Source organism: Trichechus manatus, unplaced genomic scaffold, assembly GCF_000243295.1.
Source record: "Trichechus manatus latirostris isolate Lorelei unplaced genomic scaffold, TriManLat1.0 scaffold00175, whole genome shotgun sequence".
NCBI lineage: Eukaryota > Metazoa > Chordata > Mammalia > Sirenia > Trichechidae > Trichechus > Trichechus manatus.
Genome location: NW_004444111.1, coordinates 1148096 through 1169878, shown reverse-complemented (window position 1 = coordinate 1169878; position 21783 = coordinate 1148096). Strand labels below are relative to the sequence as shown.

The window sequence follows — 21783 nt, the reverse complement described above, 5'->3', positions numbered from 1 at the left end:
AAAAAAAAAAAAAAATGTAGTTATAGATCTTTCATATGGAGAGGAAGCCAAGGCGGTATAAAGAAATAAAAGACTGCTTTAAACTTAGAAAAATAGATGTGAATATTAAAGTAACCAGAAATGAAACTAACAATCCTACACATCAAAATAAAAAAACTTTTTGTTTATAGAAATGGGAAAAGTGGCACCTAATGAAGTTTGCATAGCATGACTGATACAACTGATGTCAAGAATCTGTACATAGGGAAAAGGGATGAATGGGCAAATGCTAGGCTGTGTGTGGTTTTTCAACAATAACAAAGAACCAAAAAAAAAAAAAAAAACAAGGTGGTGGCTACATTTGCTTATACTAATTAGACATAAACCAATCACCTCATTGGATTAGTGGTCTTGGTTTGGGGGCTTAGGACCATGGTCTTATGAGACAATCCAGTCAGTTGGCATAATATAGTTCCTAAAGTTTATATTATACTTCCCAGTATGGTGAGTAGTGCCTGGGGTCTTAAATGCCTACAAGTGGCCATATAAGATACAACTGTTGGTCTTTATTCATCTGGAACAAAATAAAAAGAAGGAAACCCATGAATCAGAGAAGGAACTAGACTACAGGGCTAATTATCTACATGAACCACTGCCTCCTCCACCTTGAGACTAGAAAAACTAGGTGGTGCCTCGATATCACTGCTGAATGTTCTGATCAGGAACACAATAGATGAATTCTGATTAAAAAAAGGGGGGGCTGGGGATATGGAGCCCAACTTCAGATTATTAAAGAATCCAGACTTACTGGACCTATTGAGGCTGGAGAAGTCCCTGAGACTATGACCCTGAGTTGCTCTTCAAACTTTAAATTGAAACTATCTCCTGAAGTTGCCTTTAAACTAATTAACAGTTTAGCCCGACTGTCACCCTTGAGTATTGCATATCTTTAAAAAAAAATTATTTAAGACCAAAGGCTCAACAGCTATTTTAAAGAATAGATGAGAAGGTGGGGGGGCAGGGAGATTAAGTAAATGGAAGTGAAACAACTAGAACAGAAATAAAACAATGTTGACACACTGTGAAGAAGGTAACCATTGTCACTGATCATTATGTCTAGAAACTGAAATGGGAGTGGGTTTTGCTGTGTATATTTTCACCAAAATATAATTTTAAAAAAGGCTATGAAGCATTTTCAGTCCCTATATTTTATATTTTATCTCACATGGGGTTATAGTCCATTGGAACTGATGGGGCTGACCAGTAAATTCATTAACAGACAGGATTTGAAAAGAATGCTCCATTGATTTTCACAGAGGGATTCTATTAAATCTTCTCCACTTATATACAGGAGTACCCTCCATTGAAAAATAGGTAAGTGGCGGAGTTGAAGAGATGCTCCATTGACTTCCATGGTCCTGACCCTCTATTCAATCTGCCGTTTTCCTAAGTTAATAAAGTACTCGTGCAGGAATTCCTCCTAGACAGACGTATCATTCGACCTGACTCAATTGTATGATTTGTCCTAGACGCACTTGCTCCAAATCAGTTTGTCTTGGAATCATTATTCATCATATCACATTTATAGATTGGCTCTGAAAAATAAGTACATGAATTGTCACAGATATGTTTATATTCATGTGTAGCATGTGTGTGTTTACATGTGTGTGTGAAAGAGAGAAATTATACAGAGTATCACTTTGTAATAGAAAATGTTTTTTAGCAAGTATTTTATCACGTTATTTCTGCGGTGGCTCTTGGCATGTCATTATATGTTATATATGGGGAGTTTATGGGGAGACCTTCCCAGGTATCCCACACCCCTCGAGTCTTTCTTTCCCTGCCTCATGTTCACTGGGGCTCTGCTCAGACATGGGAGTCTTCTTTGACACAGGGACAACAGATGCTCCTAACAGGCTTTTCCATTCTTGCATTCATTTCCGGGACAGTATTTCTCCTGCTGTGGAGGTGGAGAGGGAAAAAGCATTCCTTTTTCCTGATCTAGAATCTTTCCTCCAAGATCTTTCCAAAATTCAAAGGTCCAGGCAATGTTTATTGCTAAGGTTTTCAGAACTTTTTTTAAAAAGAAGAAACGTTCTAAAAAAGTTCTTAAATTGTGGTTTATCTGAATAATGATATTTAACAAGTAATGTGTGGTGAAATACCAACATTTGATCCTGTCGGTATCCTGTCAGTATCCCTCTGTGACCCCATTTGGAGATAACACCAAAAGCCTACACGTGAAGACTCTGGAACACGAGTCCTGGGCTAAATGCCCTCTGGCCCAGCCCCAGTGAAAATGAATGTTTGAAATTCTAAATCATCTTTAAACGGATGCTCGGAATAGTCATGATAAAACCCAGGGGCACTGAGTTCTTCTAGGCTTCCCATGAAATCACCATACAATTACAGTTGTAGCATCTTTCAAAAAGTATGTAACAACAGTTGCAAACAAAGCCTAGAAGTAAGGAATGAAAATTTTTTAATGTTTTGATCTAGATACTTGAAATACCATTCTACGACACTATAGTTAATTGTATAAAATGTTATAATCAGTCATAAATGTCTATTTCCTTGGCCTCCTTTTCAAATCTAACCACGTTTCTGTTCCTTGCATAGAAATTGGACTTTGAATATACAGTACAGAACATATGCTAGAATGATGAGGACAATACTTCATTTGCGAATGTATTCTTAGAAATGTCTTTGTGTTTGGGAAAGATAGAGAATACTTCCTCAGAACTTATTTATGAATACAGAAACACTGCATCTGGTTAGTAATAAGCAAAATGCAACGAATGTAGCCATATGGAACCTTATAAACTAATGACCTAACGTTATTTATCAGGCAAATAATTACGAAACATCTATTTCTTAGAAATTTTATTTTCTATGGATTCAGACTTCTTTTCTTACATTTATATAAAGCTTTATATGCTTGTCACTTTATGCTTGCCATTCATTATTTTAGAAAATGGCTAAAGCAGATATGGCAATTTTTTGATAGATGAGTCAATTGGTATAAAGAGATGGGATGAATTGCCAATGTTTCACAGCAGAGGGAGCGATAAAGAACTAGAATACAAACTTAGATCTCCCAACTCCTGGTCTGTTTCTATAAATTGAATAGATCACTGCTGACTTACTCAACAGACAGATTAAACAAATGCTTAAGCCAAAAAATCCCAAACCAGTTGCTGTTGAGTTGATTCTGATTTATGGTGACCCCATGCGTGCAGAGTAGAACTGCATTCCACAGGGTTTACAAGGCTGTCCTTTTGGAAGCAGACTGCCAGGTCTCTCTGCCAAGGCGTTTCTGGGTGGCTTTGAGCTGCCACACTTTTGGTTAGTAGTCAAGTGCTTAAACTATTGCACCATGCGGGGGCTCCTGACAAATGCTTAAGGCTAAAGAAAAGAAGGGACACTAAAATAGATGTCTTTTAATTGTGTATTTCAAAGTATCTAAAAGTATCAATGCAGTCATCATAGGAAAAATCAGAACCTGTTAAACTTCCTTAAAATTGAATTATGACTGAAGAACTTTTTTTTTGTTGCTTTTTAACTTTGAGTTAGTTATGGTGGGAGGGTGGGGAAACTGGCACAATGTAATTCTTTTTCATTATTTTCCACTTCTAAAGGTTTTAATTCCTCTGTGTATTGGACAACATTGATATTGTTTTCAATGAAAATATTACATTGAAAATCTATTAGGAATGGAATTTGTCAGTAATGCAGAAGATAATAAATCAAATTATCATCATACATAATAAGTAGAAATGAACTCTCCCATTAAAATACTGTAGTACTTCTACATAAAAATAATTTAAGTATAGCATCTTTTGGTGGATTGAGCAAAAAAACTGGTCTTTAGAGTAACGATTGTGTTACTTTAGTAATATACTGATAAACCAATCCACCTGAAGACAGCCTAAGGATTAAGACCCATAAGAGACAATGCAACTGATCTTCCATTTATCGGTTAAAAAAAAAAAGATGAGGGCACACCAGCCCAGGGTCAAGGACGAGAAGGCAGGAGGTGACAGGAAAGCTGGACGAATGGAAATGGGGAACCCAGGGTTGAGAAAGGGTGAGTGTTGACATGTCACAGGGTTAGCAATCAATGTCATGAAACAGTATGTGTATTAATTGTTTAATGAGAAACTAATTTGCTCTGTAAACCTTCATCTAAGGCACAATTAAAAAAAAAAAAAAAGATGGGAACACATTTCTGAAAAGTCCGTTGGCAAGTATCATAATTGAAAGGAAGATAAGCAGTTTACCTTGCTAATGCCTCTGCCTTTCTGAAGAAAGAAGAAAAGGTACTACAAAAAGGCCTACAATTATAAAGCCAAAACTGGCAGTTCTAGAGTGCCTTCCATCCTCCCCTCAATCCAGCCCAGTTCTGGTATTAAAAAAAAAACAAAGTATAGTTATTTAAAAAACTGCAATAAAAAATCAACAGAATTAAAATAACTTGCAAAAACCATCCTTTAAATTGGATAGTATACAAGCCCCAAAGTTTTCTAATATTTAATCTTAAGAGTTTTAACTTCAGAAATAAATCACATTTCTGACATGGATCTGAATACATAAAGAAATATGAAGTTATAAAACTTAATCAATTAATCAGAACAATTTAATAAATAGTTATTCTGCTGTATTGATTCAGGCTGTCTCACAATTAAGGAGTCCCTAGGTGGCTCAAACAGTTAAGCACCTAACTATCAACTGAAAGGCTGGTGGTTCGAACCCACCCAGAGGTGCCCTGGAAGAAAGGCAATCTCCTTCCAAAGGTCACAGCCATGAGAACACTATGAAGCATAGTTGTACTCTGCAACACGTGGGGTCAGCATGAGTCAGAACTGACAAGGGCAGTTAGTTTGTTTTTGGTTTTGTCTCACAATTACATAATGCAAGTTTATTTCCTTAAGCCACAAAGCATTGCAGATTGAGAACAAAGTTGATAACAGAGAGGAATTTTAAAACAGGGCTATTTGTCCTATGTCCTCTTTCCTCAGTCCCAAGCAACCTTCCTCTCTAATTGCAAACTGTGTTTTCATTTCCAAGCATTTTCAATAGGAAGGCCCTCTAGATTTATTCTGCTTATACAAAAACCTGCAGTTCTCTGGTTCTAAAATGGTAGCAAACTGATAATTCTCAAAATTAAGGTTCTCATTAATTATATGACAACTATCACTTGCTTTGGCTATGTTACACAGGAGGGAGTACTTCTAGAACAGTACACCTGTGTTTAAGCTTCCCATTAAATGAGTGTCTAATAGGTGAATTGTGCTAAGAACTTTACATGGATTATATCATTTACTCCTCACAATATCCTACAAATAGATTACTATCATCAACACTATCATCTCTATTTAACAAACCAAGCTTCAGATAGGTTGTGTAATTTCTAAACAAGTAGAATTGACAGGATTCACATGTGATAATCTGGTTGCAGATCACATTGCTTTCATCATATGTCTTATATCCTCTCCTGGTTATCAGTATTAAAATTTAAAAAAAAAAAGGAGAAAGATTGTCTCATCCATAAAGAGTTGGAATATTAACCTCACGGCATAAGCTAATTATGCTAAAACGTTTATAAAACGTTCCCTATCGTGAGGCTCTTTGTACATATAAAATGCTCTAACCAGTTTGAGGTGACCCTTCTGAAAACAAGGGGCAGCCAAGTGCTCCTCTCTTGTCTCAGGTTACAAAGTTCCACAAGAAACACATCCGACAACGCGGTAACAATACAGAGCTCCACCTGGAACAAATTAACAGGCCAGCTGTTCTGTTCCAGCAGAGCAGATCACTACAATGATGGCTCTGCGATACTGCCATAACATTTTAACAGCCAGGAACTAAGTACAGAGGACTCCTGCTTTTTGTCAAATGTATGAGAGGAATGTAAATAACTGCCTATTTATTTCTAAAGGAACATGACTTATAATTACTAAAAGAAATTCACCAGTAGAGAAGCCATACTCAGGCTAAGATTTGAGGTTAAAAGAAAGACATTATGAGCTAAAATAAAGACATCACATGCTATTGTGAATAATGATTATTAACAGTCACTTTTTAAAACAAAAAATAAACTAACCAAAAGATTTATAAACAAAAATGATGCCATTTTGTCTTAAGTTTATTAGGGTCATAGGAAAAAATGAATATTACTAAATATCAGTCATTTGAATAGGTAGGGGAATGTTGACTTTCACTAAAAGTTACATTACTCCACAGCTTGATGCTTCAGTAGAATGTGGTTCTTTTCAGACACCGAACTTTAAAGAAAAAGAAATTTGTATAATCACATTACATATATATAAATCACCTCCTTTGCTTTCTGTTTTTAAAATGAATTTAGAGAATAGCAATGATACCTTTATTTTACTGGAATAAAAACAGGAAAACCAAATTTTCTGCCAAATATCACGCAGTACATTCATGGAAGAATGTGTCCTTGGGGCTGAACTTCTAACATTTTCTGATTATGAATAAAGACTAAATTAGAAGTGATCTCAGTGACATCTGTCTGTCTTACTGTATTTGAGAAAACTTTCCCATCACAAACCACCTGCAATGTACACACATGGATAAGGCAGCTATAGAAAATTTATTTTTAAAATCAATGAAAATTAAAACAGAATTAAGCACAGCCCATAAATCTAGACGTTATTAAAGACACATATGTCCTGATTCATAAAAACAGCACACTACATTCCAGAGAGATCCCTACCCAAAGAATGGAAGTCTAGGCTCTGGGTTAGACCATTCCTAATTCAACAAGGGCCTCTCCGTCTTTCTCTGTTTTACATATTGCGCATCTTTGCAAAGAGTTGAAGGGAGAAATTTAGGACTAATAAACAGCACCAAAAAAGCTTGCAAAGACTATAACATTTGGAACAGAATGGAATTTGATATGATAAATTGCATATAACTGTGATACTTACATTTTTCAAGATGTGTTACAAAATTAAATTACCTAGCCAACAGTTTGCTCTTATATTTAAATAGGTTCTCCTTTGCACATTTCATGCACTGAGGAAAGATGAACAGTGTACATCATTATACTTCTATAGAAGAAATAATTAATAGGTGGAGGTGCAGATGGAAACATGCTTGCAAAGGTAAAGATATTTGTCAACTAAACATTTATTTATTCAACAAATATCTATTGAATATAGATAGAATATAGATACTATATTGAATATAGGCACTATAATTATCCCTGAATATTGCTAGATATGGTTCTATACAATGTACCTGGACATACCAAATTTTTGGACTGACCTATTTTTAAAAACCAAACCAAACTCATTGCCTTCAAGTCGATTCCGACTCACAGCAGCCCTACAGGACAGAGTAGAACTGCCCTATAGGGTTTCCAAGGCTGTAATCTTTAGGGAAGCAGACAGCCATATCTTTCTCCCTCAGAGTGGCTGGTGGGTTAGCAGCTGAGCACTTAACCACTGCGTCACTTAACCACTGCGTTACCTATTGTTAAATGCTTAATTCATTTTGAAGTGGTTCTGAAAAATACTTTGATCAAGACTCAACATAAAAACTCTTAGGTAAAAAGTGTATGCATAGCAATGATCAATTAGATACTAAGCCAGATATTTGGCCTGCTTCATCAAATTTGCATTCACTCCAAACCTCAACAATTTTTGCCTTAAAACCCTAACTACTACTTTGGAAAGATCCTGTGCTATGTTGTATCTGTCCAACGTCTAATCTGTTAAATGACCAAATGACCTCCTAGGCTTTAATGATGGCCCCACAATCAAAATCAGGATCCTGCTAGATTTATACATCAATCCCACATTCGCCACTGCTCTCCTGGTCTAGGATGCTCTCATTTCGTTTGATTTCCTATCAGTCCTGCAGTATGTGTTTTGCTATGATTCTGGATCAATTAGTATTTACTCCAGCATGCTATTGTCAGTTCCTATCACTGTCCACTTTTTCTTTTCCTTCTTTCTTTCGCTGATCATTTTCTGCATTCAATTTTCACACCCATTCAGAACCTTCCTTTACCTTTCTCATCTAGTCAAGGGAGATAGCCTGTCAGGGAAATCTAGGGTGATTTTTAAAGAAGAGTAGGGTTACTATATAAAATTCAGGGTGCAGTTACATTTGAATTCCAGATAAATATACACTATTTGGAGCACAGTTATATTTAAAAAAATTTTTGTTGTTTATCTGGAATTCAAATGTAACTGGGCATTCTGTATTCTTATCTTCTGATCTGGCAACCTTAAAGGATACATTTAACTAAGATGAATGCAGTATGCGCTTGAAGATAATTTAAACTTTGAAACAAATTGTTATGTCAGGAAAACCTAAGAATAGAAGAAGAGCAGAAGTGCGAGGCAGAGTAGGTGGAAGTTATCACTGGGCAGTCTGCAGGCAATATGAAATCACAGTGCCCATTTAAAGTGATGTTTTCCAATTTTTTGACCAATAGCACAAGTATAAATAGCACAGGTTTATTTTAAATCATAAACCAGCACATATACACATTTATATAATAACATCAATCATTTCTATCCTCTTTTCTTTCATTTTTTTAAAAGTAATCACAACCCACTAAATTGACATGACATCCCACTAATGGTTATGATACCCAAAACCAAACCACTGCCATCAAGCTGATGCCGACTCATAGCTACCCAAAAGGACAGAGGTGAACTGCCCCATAGGGTTTCCAAAGCTATAATTTTTACAGAAGCAGACTGCCACGTCTTTCTCCCATGGAGCAGCTGGTGGCTTTGAACCGCCAACCTTTTGGTTAGCACCTGAGTGCTTTAACCACTTCGCAACCAGGGCTCCTATAGGTTATGACAGGCAATGAAAAAAAACACTAGTCTAAAGAGAGGAGAGTCACTGGATGGCACAAACAGTTAAGCACTCAACTACTAGCTGAAAGGCTGGCAGTTAGAACCCAACCAAAGGTGCTGGGAAGACAGGCCTGGTGACCTGTTTCTGAAAGGTTACAGCCTTGAAAACCCTATGCAGCACTTTTACTCTGCACACATGGGGTCGTCCTGAGTCGGAACCAACTTGACGGCAACTAACAACAACAAAGCAGAGGAATGCACTCTGTCAGTCCATGGATTTTTGCTGTGGGGCTGAGAGAAGAAAGTGAGTATGAGATTACATTAAAAATGAAAGTAGGCAAATCCAAAAGAGGTCTAAAGTAGGCAGGAATATTTTTAGACAGTTCAGGTCAATTTTTCAGACAACTAAAAGCAATTTGAGGATTTGAGGCAAATGTATCAAATGTCAAAGTAAGAGTGAGAAGAGTGAAATTGAATGTAATGCAGTGGTAAGAAGTCAGTGTCCTTCAGGGGTAGGCACAAGTGAACAGGCGCTAGACAAAAGGGAAACACACAGTCAGCTTGAGCGAAGGCTCAGAAATTCACTATACGATATAAAGACACTAGAGGAGTCCCTAGGTGGTACAAATGGTTAAGGGACTCAGCTGTTAACTGAAAGGTTAGAGGTTCAAGTCCACTCAGAGGTGCCTTGGAAGAAAGACCTGGAGATCTACTTCCAAAAAAATCAGCCATCAAAAACCCTATGGAGTGCAGTTCTACTCTACAAGATATGGGGTCGCCATGAGTTGGAATTGACTTGACAGCAACTGGTGGTTGTGGTAGAAGAGGAAAAAAACATAGAGGTAATGGCATCCCTGAATAAGATTAGATGAGTTTGTTGATACATCAGTATACATTAGACAATAAAAGCACAGGCAAACAAGAAAAAGAATGTGGTTTAAGTGAAACTGAATTATAATTAACTCATTTTTATTAGAAATAGTTTTTGCTTCATTGATTACATTTCACATTTCCTTGTACCATATGGCATGAAAGAACTTTATTCATTTCAATTTATCTTTTTATCAATGATGAACATCTTTTATTTTGAGCTTTATTTTACAATAATAAAAACAGTCAGCAATTGAGTAAATCTGACAATATCAAAAAGAGACAGTCAAATAAACTGGAAATGTATCACTAAAGTTGTGGGTACTATTTTTGTGTCCCTTCTTATGATAGAATATTTGACTCCACTAAGGAACAGATTGTCACAACAGAGGATTCTTATTCTAAAAAAAAAAAAAAAATTAGCAGATGGGCTCTGAAAAAGTTTTTCTTCATACATGTTTTCCTAATAGTAAAATAAAGAGAATCCCTAAATATTGCAGGTAGATAAAGTGACTCAGCAAACCAAACGTTTATAGAATTATTTGCAGCATGAAGAGCTACATTAAAATATACAATTACACACATGAGAAGTCTGAGAAATTCACTTCCTCTCTTGATTTTTCCCGAAGAGTATGAATAATCTTAGTGGCTCAGTAGTTAAGTGCTCAGCAGTTAACCAAAAGGTCAGCGGTTCAAACCCACCATTCGCTCCATGGGAGAAAGATGTGGCAGTCTGCTTCTGTAAAGATTTACAGCCTTGGAAACCCTACGGGGCAGTTCTACTCTGTCCTACAGGGTCTCTATGAGTTGGAATTGACTCAACGGGAATGGGTTTGGTTTTTGTTTGAAGGGAGAAGGAGAATTCAAGCTCCTTGGTCTAATACTGATCCACACATTCAAAAGGTAAGTTCCAAGCACTCCCTGGCAACTCCCTGTGTTCAAGTTTACATTTCCTACACACTGCTCGCCAGTGTGGAGACGGTATTTCTTTTGGAAAAGGCAGCTAAGAATATAGTTGCTGCAGTCACTCCAACCAGTAAACCAGCAGCTGTCGAGACCAACTCATGGTAACCCCATGTGTGTCAGATTAGAACTGTGCTCCATAGGGTTTTCAGTGGCTGATTTTTCAGAAGTAAATCATCAAGCCTTCCTTCTCAGGTGCCTCTGGGTGGGCTCGAACCTCCAACCTTTTGGTTAGCAGCTGAGCACATCTAACCATTTGCACAATTTAGCCACTCAAAGCAGGCAAGAAGTAGCCATCCCAGGGAACATGGAAGAAGATGGAGAAGGTTACACTTCACTCTGCTAGAAAGTCCAGTAAGTTGCACAGCCCTCACATATTTGTGCAGGCAAACTGCAGAGCCTGTGGGATGATAATAACACGTTATGGATGCAGAATTCCTTGTCTGAATTCTTGAGTTATTCAACAATTGACACATAATGAAAATATTTTTGTGAGCTACTGAGTAATGATCACATGGTTTCCTTTAGGAAATGGCTCTCAACTGACAGAAGTGTTTACTGTGGTGTTGATGTTTGTAAATATAGAGCAGGGATGCATTTTGGTTATCACAGTAACTGGGGATTGTGCTGCTGTAACAGTAATTAGGAATATTAAATGGCCTGGAGTACCTGTGGCAATGCCAGCTGTCTGCCCCAAAAGCCCACAATGCCATGTTGAGAAATATTGCTTTAAACAACATGAATAATTATATAACTAATGTATCCGTATGACAAGAGATATCACATTTATATATTCTCTACTGAAGAGAACAAGCACATCAAGAAGGAAATTTCTTAGACCAAATTTCAAATTCTCACAAGCAGTAGCTAATTCATGGTCTCAGTTTACTTCAGCATTCTCTTCTTGCCCAGTAACTATGACTAAAGCACAGAGCCATGCTCAAATATGGCTGTGGTATGTATTGACTGAGAGGGAACATTCCCCCCAAAAATGAGGATGGAGGGGAGGATGAAGAATAGAGCAGATAAACAGATTTAAAAAAAAAAAAAAGGTAAAGGCTAATTTCTCTTTAATTACCGTGAAATGACTAAAACTACCGTTCATAAAGCCCATGAAGAATATTCACCATTCTGGCGAAGTCATGAATGAAGACATGGGAGGATGTAATCCACAGGCCACTGAGGATCACAGACGACACAAAGAAAAAGTAGAATTTTCATTACCTAGTTAATAGAAAAAAGCAGTTTAAAACACCCGTTACCCCACAGACACCGCCATAGTTTTTACAAACATCATCTTTCTATGTTGGCACAGTTAAGAACTCAGCTGCTAAACAAAAGGTTAGCAGTTCGAATCCACCAGCTGCTTCTTGGAAACCCTATGGAGCAGTTCTCCTTTGTCCTATAGAGTCGCTATGAGTTGGAATCAACTTGACGGCAATGGGTTTGGTTTGGTTTTGGTTTATTGTGTTTGAAGCAATTATGTTATATCCTTTATATATCTTATTTATGAGCCTCAAAACAACCCTACAAAGTAATAACTTGGCAAAAAACAATATTATTCAGATTAAGTCAGGTGTATAAAACACACTTGCAGAACTTGCCTTATCAGAATTGAAACCCAAGTCTATATGACGCTAACCCGTTGCCATTGAGTGGAAATATGACACTAAAGCTGGTACCATTCTCTTTCTACTACCTCATGCCATTCTCTCATAACCTATAAATCTTTCCTGTTACATTTTATTCCAGTTAAATACACATATAGTTTTTTAAACAAGTGCACACATGCATACACTTTAAGAAACTCTGGAGATTTTATTTATTACACCATCACAGCACCCAGGAAAACATTAACCTCTGGATCCAAGGAAGTGCCTTCTGAGTAAATACTTCTAAAAGCTGCATTGGCTCATTTGCACCACTAGGGTGCACTGAAGTAGCAATATATTAGGCTGGCTGTAAAGTGTTAATGACGTTTCTCTAAAAGGCTAACTCCCTTTCAAGAAACATATCTATTCAAGAACGATATTGTTTAATAAGAAAATTGTGATGATGGTGTCGGTGACATCAGTTGATGACAAACTGGGTTGGATGAGCTTTTATGTCTTACAACCCATCATGTCCTTTTGATTGTCTCCACTAATAAAAAACAGCTTCTGAGTGTAAAGGATTTGTACTATTACTCTGCCTATCTGTGATGACTCTAACTAGATGTATATAAGAAATGAATCAATTTTGATAAAAGGAAGCACATTGTTATTCTGTTTTAGGATTGCTGTTTAATAACTTTAATTTTCATCCTACTATTTTTTTTTTTTTACACTTTTCCCGTCTGAGGTGTTTTATACATCTGACTTAGTCTAAATAATATTTTTTTTAGTTATCAAAAACAGTTGAACTCTTCTAACATAAAAACAGATTTAATATTATAGGTACCATGTTTAGATTTAAGAGCTGTTCTAGACAATATCTAGAAATCATCTGTGTATACACACACACATATATACATACATGTGAGTTCTACTCTGTCCTATAGGGTCACTTCCAGGATCAACTTGATGGCACCCAAAAACAATATATGTTTACTTTTGTCATATATATGTGTGGGAAAGTAAATAATGTATTTATATCTTACCTAAAAAGGTGATAACATTAGTGGAGCATCAAAGTTGTCCACGAAAATTATATTAAATATTTTTTTACCTTATTCAGAACCTCCAACCCATTGCCACTGAGTTGATTCTGACTCATAGTGACCCTATAGGACCATTGCCACTGAGTTGATTCTGACTCATAGCGACCCTATAGGACAGTGTGGAACTGCCTCATAGGGTTTCCAAGGAGCAGGCTGGTGGATGTGAACTTCCGACCTTCTAGTTAGCAGCTGAGTTCTTAACCACTGTGCCACCAGGGCTCCTAAACCAGTTGCATAAATCCAGGGGGTGCTGTTCACTGTAAACAACAGTTGTGCACAACACAGTCTTACAGCCACGGATGGTTGCCCTGACCTTATTTCACTATTACTCCATAGAAACGTCTTTATACTATTTAGTTGGAATTTAAAAAGCAGGTACTTCATAGAGACAAGTGGATAGTTATTTCTTTCAATAAACTACTATAAGCCAGGCATTTTGCTAAGCTGTGATATAAGAAACAAACATGGCCTCTTATCATCAGGGACAGTTCAGTTTTTCAAACATCTACTCTGGCCATAAAAAAAGAAAAAAAGAAAACAAATTAAAACCTCACAAAGTATCTGTAAAATATCCACATTCAAGCAACGTTTTCTACTGATAAACGCTCCAAGATAAACTGGTTATAAAATACACCCCCAGATCACTAATTTATTATACAACATTATCAAATATTAATGAGTCTAATATTGGAGAATGTCTACCGAAATTATTTGGATTTGGAATAGTTAATTTTAAGGTTTTTTTTCCCCCTATCTCTGTTAGACTAGAACATTGGTTTATTTAAGTCACTCTAGTTTTAGTAATAAAATGAAACAATGTCATCTACATAAAGAAAAAGACCTATATTTGTTCATTTATTGCATTATTTTTCTTTGATTTTGTTTTTTACATTAGGTCAGAGAAGATGCTTTACCCGCAAAAAATTAATTTCTAAGCCCCAGAGAATATTTTCCTCACACTTTTGCCTCTGAAATACCCTATGTATGCACCTGGGTCTGTGGCAAGAAAGAAAAAATTCCAAAATATTAAAAGGGAGTGGGAGGAGACACAAGTATACAGCATTTCTATGCTCAATTAGTGAATCATGCCTAGATAGCACTTTTTTTGAGAAGTCTATTTTCATAGTTTTTTAACCTAATCTTTTCCATCTATTTCAGCACAATAATATTATCTTTTTAAAAACTATTTCATTAAAAAATACATTCTCTTTCTTATAAAATAAAGATTTTTATTATTTTTTTAATTGTGCTTTAAGTGAAAGTTTACACTGCAAGTTAGTTTCTCATACAAAAATTTATACACACATTGTTATGTGACCCTAGTTGCTCTCCCTATAATGTGAGAGCACACTCCTCCTTTCCACCTCGGATTTCCCGTGTCCATTCAACAAGCTCCTGTCCCTTTTTGCCTTCTCATCTCGCCTCCAAACAGGAGCTGCCCATTTAGTCTCATGTATTTACTTAAGCTAAGAAGCACTTTCTTAATGAGTATCATTTTATGTCTTATAGTCCAGTCTAATCTAAGTCTGAAGAGTTGGCTTTGGAAACGGTAAAAATATTTTTAAAAGAGGTTAGTTGAGGCTTTTCGTCCTCATCTTGATAATCTGAGTTCTCAACATCTAACTGTCAAACACATGCCAAAGACTGTTATGCATAAAGCCACACTAGGTCTTACACAAAAATCAGGCAGATTCTATGAGAATTAATAGATTTATCTATTCAATGTCCGACATGCCCTTTATGTATCCCTCCTTACTCTTGAGTTAAACTCAGCTAGAGGTGGGAGACAGAAACAAACTTGTACAGTGATCATATAAAGTGTCAATGACTGTTAGCAGCCTAATTTATTCTATAGTTTTTCTCACACAAGGATATTTGAATTTTATATAAAGCTATGGGGGTCCATGGTTTATATCAAATAAATTAAATTCTAATTGTAAAATTTGAGGCACTGTGATAGGGAAGTGAACTATGTATGGGGAGCAAAGCCTTCCCAGCAGTAATCGCAAAACTCTATAGATAACCCCTATATCAACACGCAAAACCAATAAACCCTATAACCCCTGTCTGAAACTATAGAGCTGTAAGATGAGCAACACTGAGGAGAACATTTATGTTTACATAAAAAGACAGCACAAGAAAAACGATAAATAAGTAAGTAGCATAGTCATCATAGTCAGGTCAAGATAAATACAATTGCGGGTGGCCACATCTGTTGCACTGCAGCTTAAAGGCACACTATAACTTAAGGAGCTTCCCACTGATAATACAGTTTAGATTATGACAATAACTTTGGCAAAAATGGACAGCAGTATAAGATTGCTGACATTTGACAGTCCATTTTATGGCTTTCCTTCTTTGATTACAAGTTAAGATCCTGGAAATATGAAATCCAATGATTGCATATCCTTCTTACGATTATTCTTATGATCATGATGTATAGGAGACCTCACCAGAAAATAAATGAGCTCAAATCTTCTATCTCTGAGCTATGCTTTATCAGCCTGGCCCATCTGCTTTCATAAGAGCAAAATGCATTCCCTATGTTTGAACAGTCCTTATGCCATCCACATTGCTCACTTTGGTTACTGTTTTCATTTTGTCCCCGAGCACAGTAGAGGCCCCTACATACCATGGTCATTGCTATAATTCTTTCTGAGTTTGAAGAAAACAGAAATATAGTCCCTTCATTTAACATATGAGGAAATCGAGGCCTGAGCCAAAAAGAGGTTAAATAAATTGTTTAGAGCTCTTGAATTTCAGTTTAGTGCTATTTTTTCATACCACAATGGCAGTCAGTTTGGCTCATTAGTCTCATTCTCAGTTCACAAAAATTCCGAGAATTTTTATATAACAAAGTCGCTGAAACCACTGCAAGTTAAAATATCCTATTACGCAGTAGATACGGATAGGCCGAACCAATAGGCATTTATAAAAACAGCAGGACAAAAAACTACTACTAACTAGTTTTAAGGGTAAGTGTTCTAAATCTGATAGAATAAAAGATTTTCCTGGTTAGTTTTCAGAGTAGGAACATTAGAAATTCTGCATGAACATGTTATTTTTCCACAGTATGTCCCCAGAAAAAAAGTCCATTTATTTTGAAAGTTAACTCTTTAAAGAGAGCCAGTAAAAAAAAAAAATTCAGGTAATTAGTTTGACAGACATAGTTAAACTCTGGAAAAAGGAAATGAAATAACTGAAATTCTCAGAAACTTCATCTGGCAGAAGAGCTTTTAGCCACAGGAATTCTGTCCTTCTCTCGTGTTTTTCTTCAACCAAGTCAAACCTTGAGTAAAAGTTAAACTAATCAAGACTTCCAGAGACAGAACTATTTATCAGATTCACAAAAAAGGATGCATGAAAAGTTATTACTATTAGTACTATAACTATAATTACTAGTTATTACTATTCCTATCTCCCAAAAGTGGCATAAAGGCAGGCAGAGGATATTATATCCATAATTGCAATTAAGGCAAATGATAAAGCTATGTCAATTGTCCTGTTTGTCCTTGTGCCTGGAACATGAGTAGTGACTGGATAAGAAAGAGAAATAATCAAAACTTTACAATATGTCCATTACTTTATGCATATTAATTTATTTATTCCACCACGCAGTGTATACTGCTATGCCCCTCTAAAGATGAGAAGACAAAAAGTAAATAATTTGCCCAAAGTCACCCAGATAGAAATGCTAGGTTTGAAATCTGAAACAGTCAGTTTGTCTGGCTTCAAGCCTATTTTCTTTTAGCTATAGCATACACTCACCACTCGGAATTAAATGAATGTAACCATTGGCGGCTATGCACGTGAAAAATGTATGTAATTTTACGATATTGCACTACCAGTTGTATGTGCAGAGTGTGGTTTGTTGGGTGGGTGAGGTGCTTGTACACACACACACACGCACACACACACACACACACATGCAGATTGTTCTCTCTATTGATAAGAACCTTCCCTTAATTCCTGGATTTTCAACGGTTACCCTTAATTTACTTGTAGCAAGTAAGAGCTCTGAAACGCTATCCTTTAATCAAACCCCGACTTAAGAAACGCTTCTGAAATGGCATCTGTGCTTAGCCTGTGATAAAAGACAAATGATAAAAGACTGCCAGAGAACAGAGGTGTATTCCCTGGAGTGGAATTCAGGAAGAGTTAAGGACTGGAAGACTAGACAAATCCCATCATGTTTTTTTTTAATGTTACAGCATTAATTTAGTAGTGACTTTCCAAATTGCTAAGCATACCTACATTTAATTTTTGGTGCAAAGATATATTTTAAGTACAAATATAAGTGATATTTGAATGTTCCACACCTTTTTTCTACTCTGTTAATGCAGATAATCAAGAGTTGACTGTAGTCAAATATACTGAAGGAGACACATTCAATGCACCAGTAACAATATTCTCGGGGAGACAAATGCAGAAAAAGGAAAGACCTAAAAGAATGCAATAGTGATGTAAAAAAAAATTAATCATGATAGCCTTTACATATTCCTAAATGTGTCATTTTATGTGGATTATCAAAAGAGCTCATGAGTAATAGAATGCATATCCTCCAATTGTATCTATATTCAAATCAGATTATAATAAAATTTAAGCGGTATAATGCCTAGATATTTCAAGGAATGACATACTGCAGATAGGTAAAACCAAATAGCATTCAAAAGTTAATTCAATATTACAGGACCACCATTTCCTGCAGAGTGAAAACACAGAAAGAAGATTTGCAAAAAAGGCTAAGTAAATAAAATGGCCACTAAATCTATTGGTAATATTATTAAGACAATATGACAGACTTTAATGATTAGTTGTTTAAGTATGGTTTCTTGGCCATGGTGAAAAACAGAGGAAAAGAAGGTCAATAAACATAATCATGCATGCTTTATAAGCTAATGTGTTAGGAGTAGGAAAAAAAATCTTAAACTTAATGGGAACCATTATAATTACAATAGGTATCTAGCTAGTTCTATCAATGACTAGCCAATTCCAGCGTTAGTATCGAGAGCTAAATTCTGACCCAATAATCTAAGGTCCTTATAGCACTAAACCATTCCATTTAAAACTGCATTTAGTTTTATGCCCCATTAATTGAACATTTATATCAATTTTTAACATTATACTTAAATTCATTGTAGATTCATGGCCACAGTTTTGCTGGCATTGCCGTAGTTCTTTATTCTACAGTAAATTACTACTCCTTAAAATGGAAAAGTTTCCTAATTAGGATTCAACTGAGAGATACCAGAGGGCAAAAGGATAGGCCAGAAAAAAACTTCCTGATGTTAGGAAAAGGTGAGAACCCTTTATATGTGGAAATAAAAAATAAACTTGAGAAAGAAGGATCTCAAGAGGGAAAGAATGTTTCAGATACTGCTTATATTTTCCAAGTTGGTATACCTATGTCAAAATGCAGAACATGTCTTCACAATGTTAATGCAAAATGATAGATGTTGGAAACATTTCTACCAATCTATTGGAAATTGTTAGCATGTGTAATAGCAACGGATCACATTTTCTACATTTCATTTAAGAAAACAGAGTAGTAGATTTGGGTCTAGGCCATTGTCTCATGTTTCCACTTTAATTAAAAGTCTCTAATAAGTGTATTTCTAAGATTAAATTATTTTAAATTGCTTTTGGCACCTAAACAGGTCTGGCTACCACACTACCACTGACAATGAAGCCATTTGCTTTGTTTTTCATTTACATACAGTTGAACTTATGTATTCATTGCTTCATTTACACACAATTTTTCATTGACATACGATTGAACTTATACTATATTCCCACCTTACAAAGTCCTATCAAGTTCAGGTAGCTATTTCATGAAAATGAATTATCATCAGCGTACACAGTTAGTGATATTAGTAGATCAATATATAGTTTTTTTCTTATTAAGGTCCAGATATACAACCCTGGCTTAGGAGACAAGCGAAATGAGTATGTTCAGTAATATTAGTCTATATAAAAATATCTCAGGAAGCTATATCATTATCATTAGTCATGATAAGAATGTCTTCTAGGATGTGTAAGTTAAAAGAAAGTTTATGTGGCAGAATATGTAAGGAAACTTACAATAGTGCCTGCCCACAAACCATGCAATTTGGAAACAGCCAAGAAACAAAACCATAGAGAAGAGGGAAAAATACAACATGTATTAAGGGTTATTATGCAGCTACAAAGATTCAATATGACCCTGGCAATATAGCAAAAAATAGTTATGGAAAAGAAGCTATTTCTTATGCTCAGTAGCTAATTTTCAAACATATGTACCTGTATTTGAAACTTTGAGCATTTCACACATTTTTCTGTATCTGAAAAAAAAATGGATCCAGACTGATATTGTGTATCAATATAACTAAAAACAGTTAATATAAAGGTAGCCAAAAGCAAAGTTTAATAAGAATTCTAAAAAAGGATATTATTCTGGTTGCTAGTAAATTACTTCTGATGTACACTTTGCTCATATTGGAAAATAATAATTTACTGTTCACTTTTCCTAGAAAGGATGAAATATTTACAGTAAGATGATTTAATAAGTATTTAATTAAATAAAAAACTAGATAAAAGTGTCTAGATCAAACTGTAAATATATTTAGAAACTTTAGAAATAATATATAACTCCATTCTGACTACATAGATCTCACTAACAGTTCATTAAATCTGCCTTTCACATAATTTATGATAAAATATTATATATTTTCATTTTTAAGCATTCAAGCACTTTAGTTCTATGAAAATAATACATAACCTTTAATAGTGCATTCTGGAAAATTAAGAAATGCATACCCTTCAGGACAAATGTATTTAATATATGGTGACACGAAAAGTACATAAAATGTCCTTATCCATATGATTATAAGCATTAAATAGAAAATACTCAAACATATTAATATGATTTGGAGGAAAAGGAATGTTAAGAAGGTAGTGGTAGCACCAAAGTTTGCATGTTCCAGTCCATAATTCATGTTATGATACACTGGATATATAACACGAACATATCTTCCCATTTGTGGGCATTTGACTAGAACTACCACATTTTTTATATATTTAAATAAAATAGTAAGAGAATGCTAGAAGCAGGTTTAAATTGTATATAATACATTCAGTGAACATTTGTTCAAAACAGTAACAATTATAGTTAAAATGTTGGGTAGAACCATGATATGGTCTAATTTCTGTTCAAAATAGACTATGTAACTCTTAAACCTATTTTAACAAGCATACATAATACCAAATTTCAAAATGTAGGATTTTTTTTTTTCTTTACTTACTGCTTTGTAAGTTCTCTTTTGTCCAGCGTGTTTTCTAATTTGTTCTCCATTGGGCCCTGTTTCCACGTGCATGGAATAGATAATGTCAAAGAAATCTTCAACCACAGCTACTCTCCTTAAAGACAGCTTTTCATCTACCCCCACGCCATCCTGGAAACAGAATAAAACAAAGCATAAGATTAATAAAGTAATTGTCTCATTTAACACATAAAGTTGTTTTGATAACCTGAACCAAATCATCTATATAAAAACAACCCAAACCAAACCTGTTGCCATCGAATTGATTCCAACTCACAGTGACCCTATAGAACAGAGAAGAACTGCCCCACAGGGTTTCCAAGGAGCAACTGGTGGATTTGAACTGCTGACCTTTTGGTTAGCAGCCATAGGTCTTAACCACTGCATCACCAGAGCTCCAAAAAATAGTGAATGAATATCTTGTCATTTTATGCATTATTCACATATTGACTTTGAGGACTATGAAGACAGTTGACATAGTTAATATTAAGAAACTCATGCGTACCCATATATGCCATCTTTTAAGTTCGTATAGTGACTTATCTGTAGCTATCAGTATAACTTTTTAAATTATTTAAAAATACATTTTAAGGCCCAAGTTATTCTATTTTTTTTTTTTTTTTTTTTACTGCCTGCAGTAACTTTTTTCTTGATATTGATTCATTCATCCAACCAATATTTATTGAGTTGCTAGGTCCTGGAACTTATACAATGGAGAAATAAAACAAATAATATAGAGTCTCTACCCTAAAGCATCCTATAATCCAGAAAAGAAAATGCACCTACTATGCTATCAGTATTAGACTAAGGGCGGGATGCTTTAAGTGTTAAAAATATGAGCTCTGGGGATGATCTGGATGTGACTCCTAGATCTTCTACTTAACAGTTGCGTATTTTGTGCAAATTACTTAAGCCTCTCTAAATCTTAGTTTCCTCCTGTGTAAAATAGGGATAATAGAATCTGCTTCATAGAATTGTAAGAATTAAATGAATTAATTTATGTAAAGTACTCAACCCAATGATTGGCATATAGTCAACACTCCATAAATTGTGGCTATTGTCATTTTGAGGATTATGATGAAAATTACAAACAAAGTACTTTAGGAGTTCAGAGAATGAAGATAATGCCTCT

General features: G+C 35.4%; 1 protein-coding gene across 9 annotated transcripts in view; it reads right to left on the bottom strand.

Annotated features, from left to right (window-relative positions):
* NOL4 (nucleolar protein 4) overlaps window positions 1-21783 on the bottom strand; it is a 392270-nt gene that overhangs the window by 286928 nt on the left and 83559 nt on the right. For 6 of the 9 annotated variants that reach the window (XM_004386883.1, XM_023741173.1, XM_004386884.1 and 3 more), the window contains exon 2: window positions 20634-20783. In XM_004386883.1, coding sequence (XP_004386940.1) covers window positions 20634-20783 — 150 coding nt within the window. Of the gene's footprint in view, window positions 1-19632; window positions 19674-20633; window positions 20784-21783 lie in introns of all 9 variants that reach the window. The other 3 variants (XM_023741176.1, XM_023741174.1, XM_012558548.2) reach the window with 1 other exon arrangement.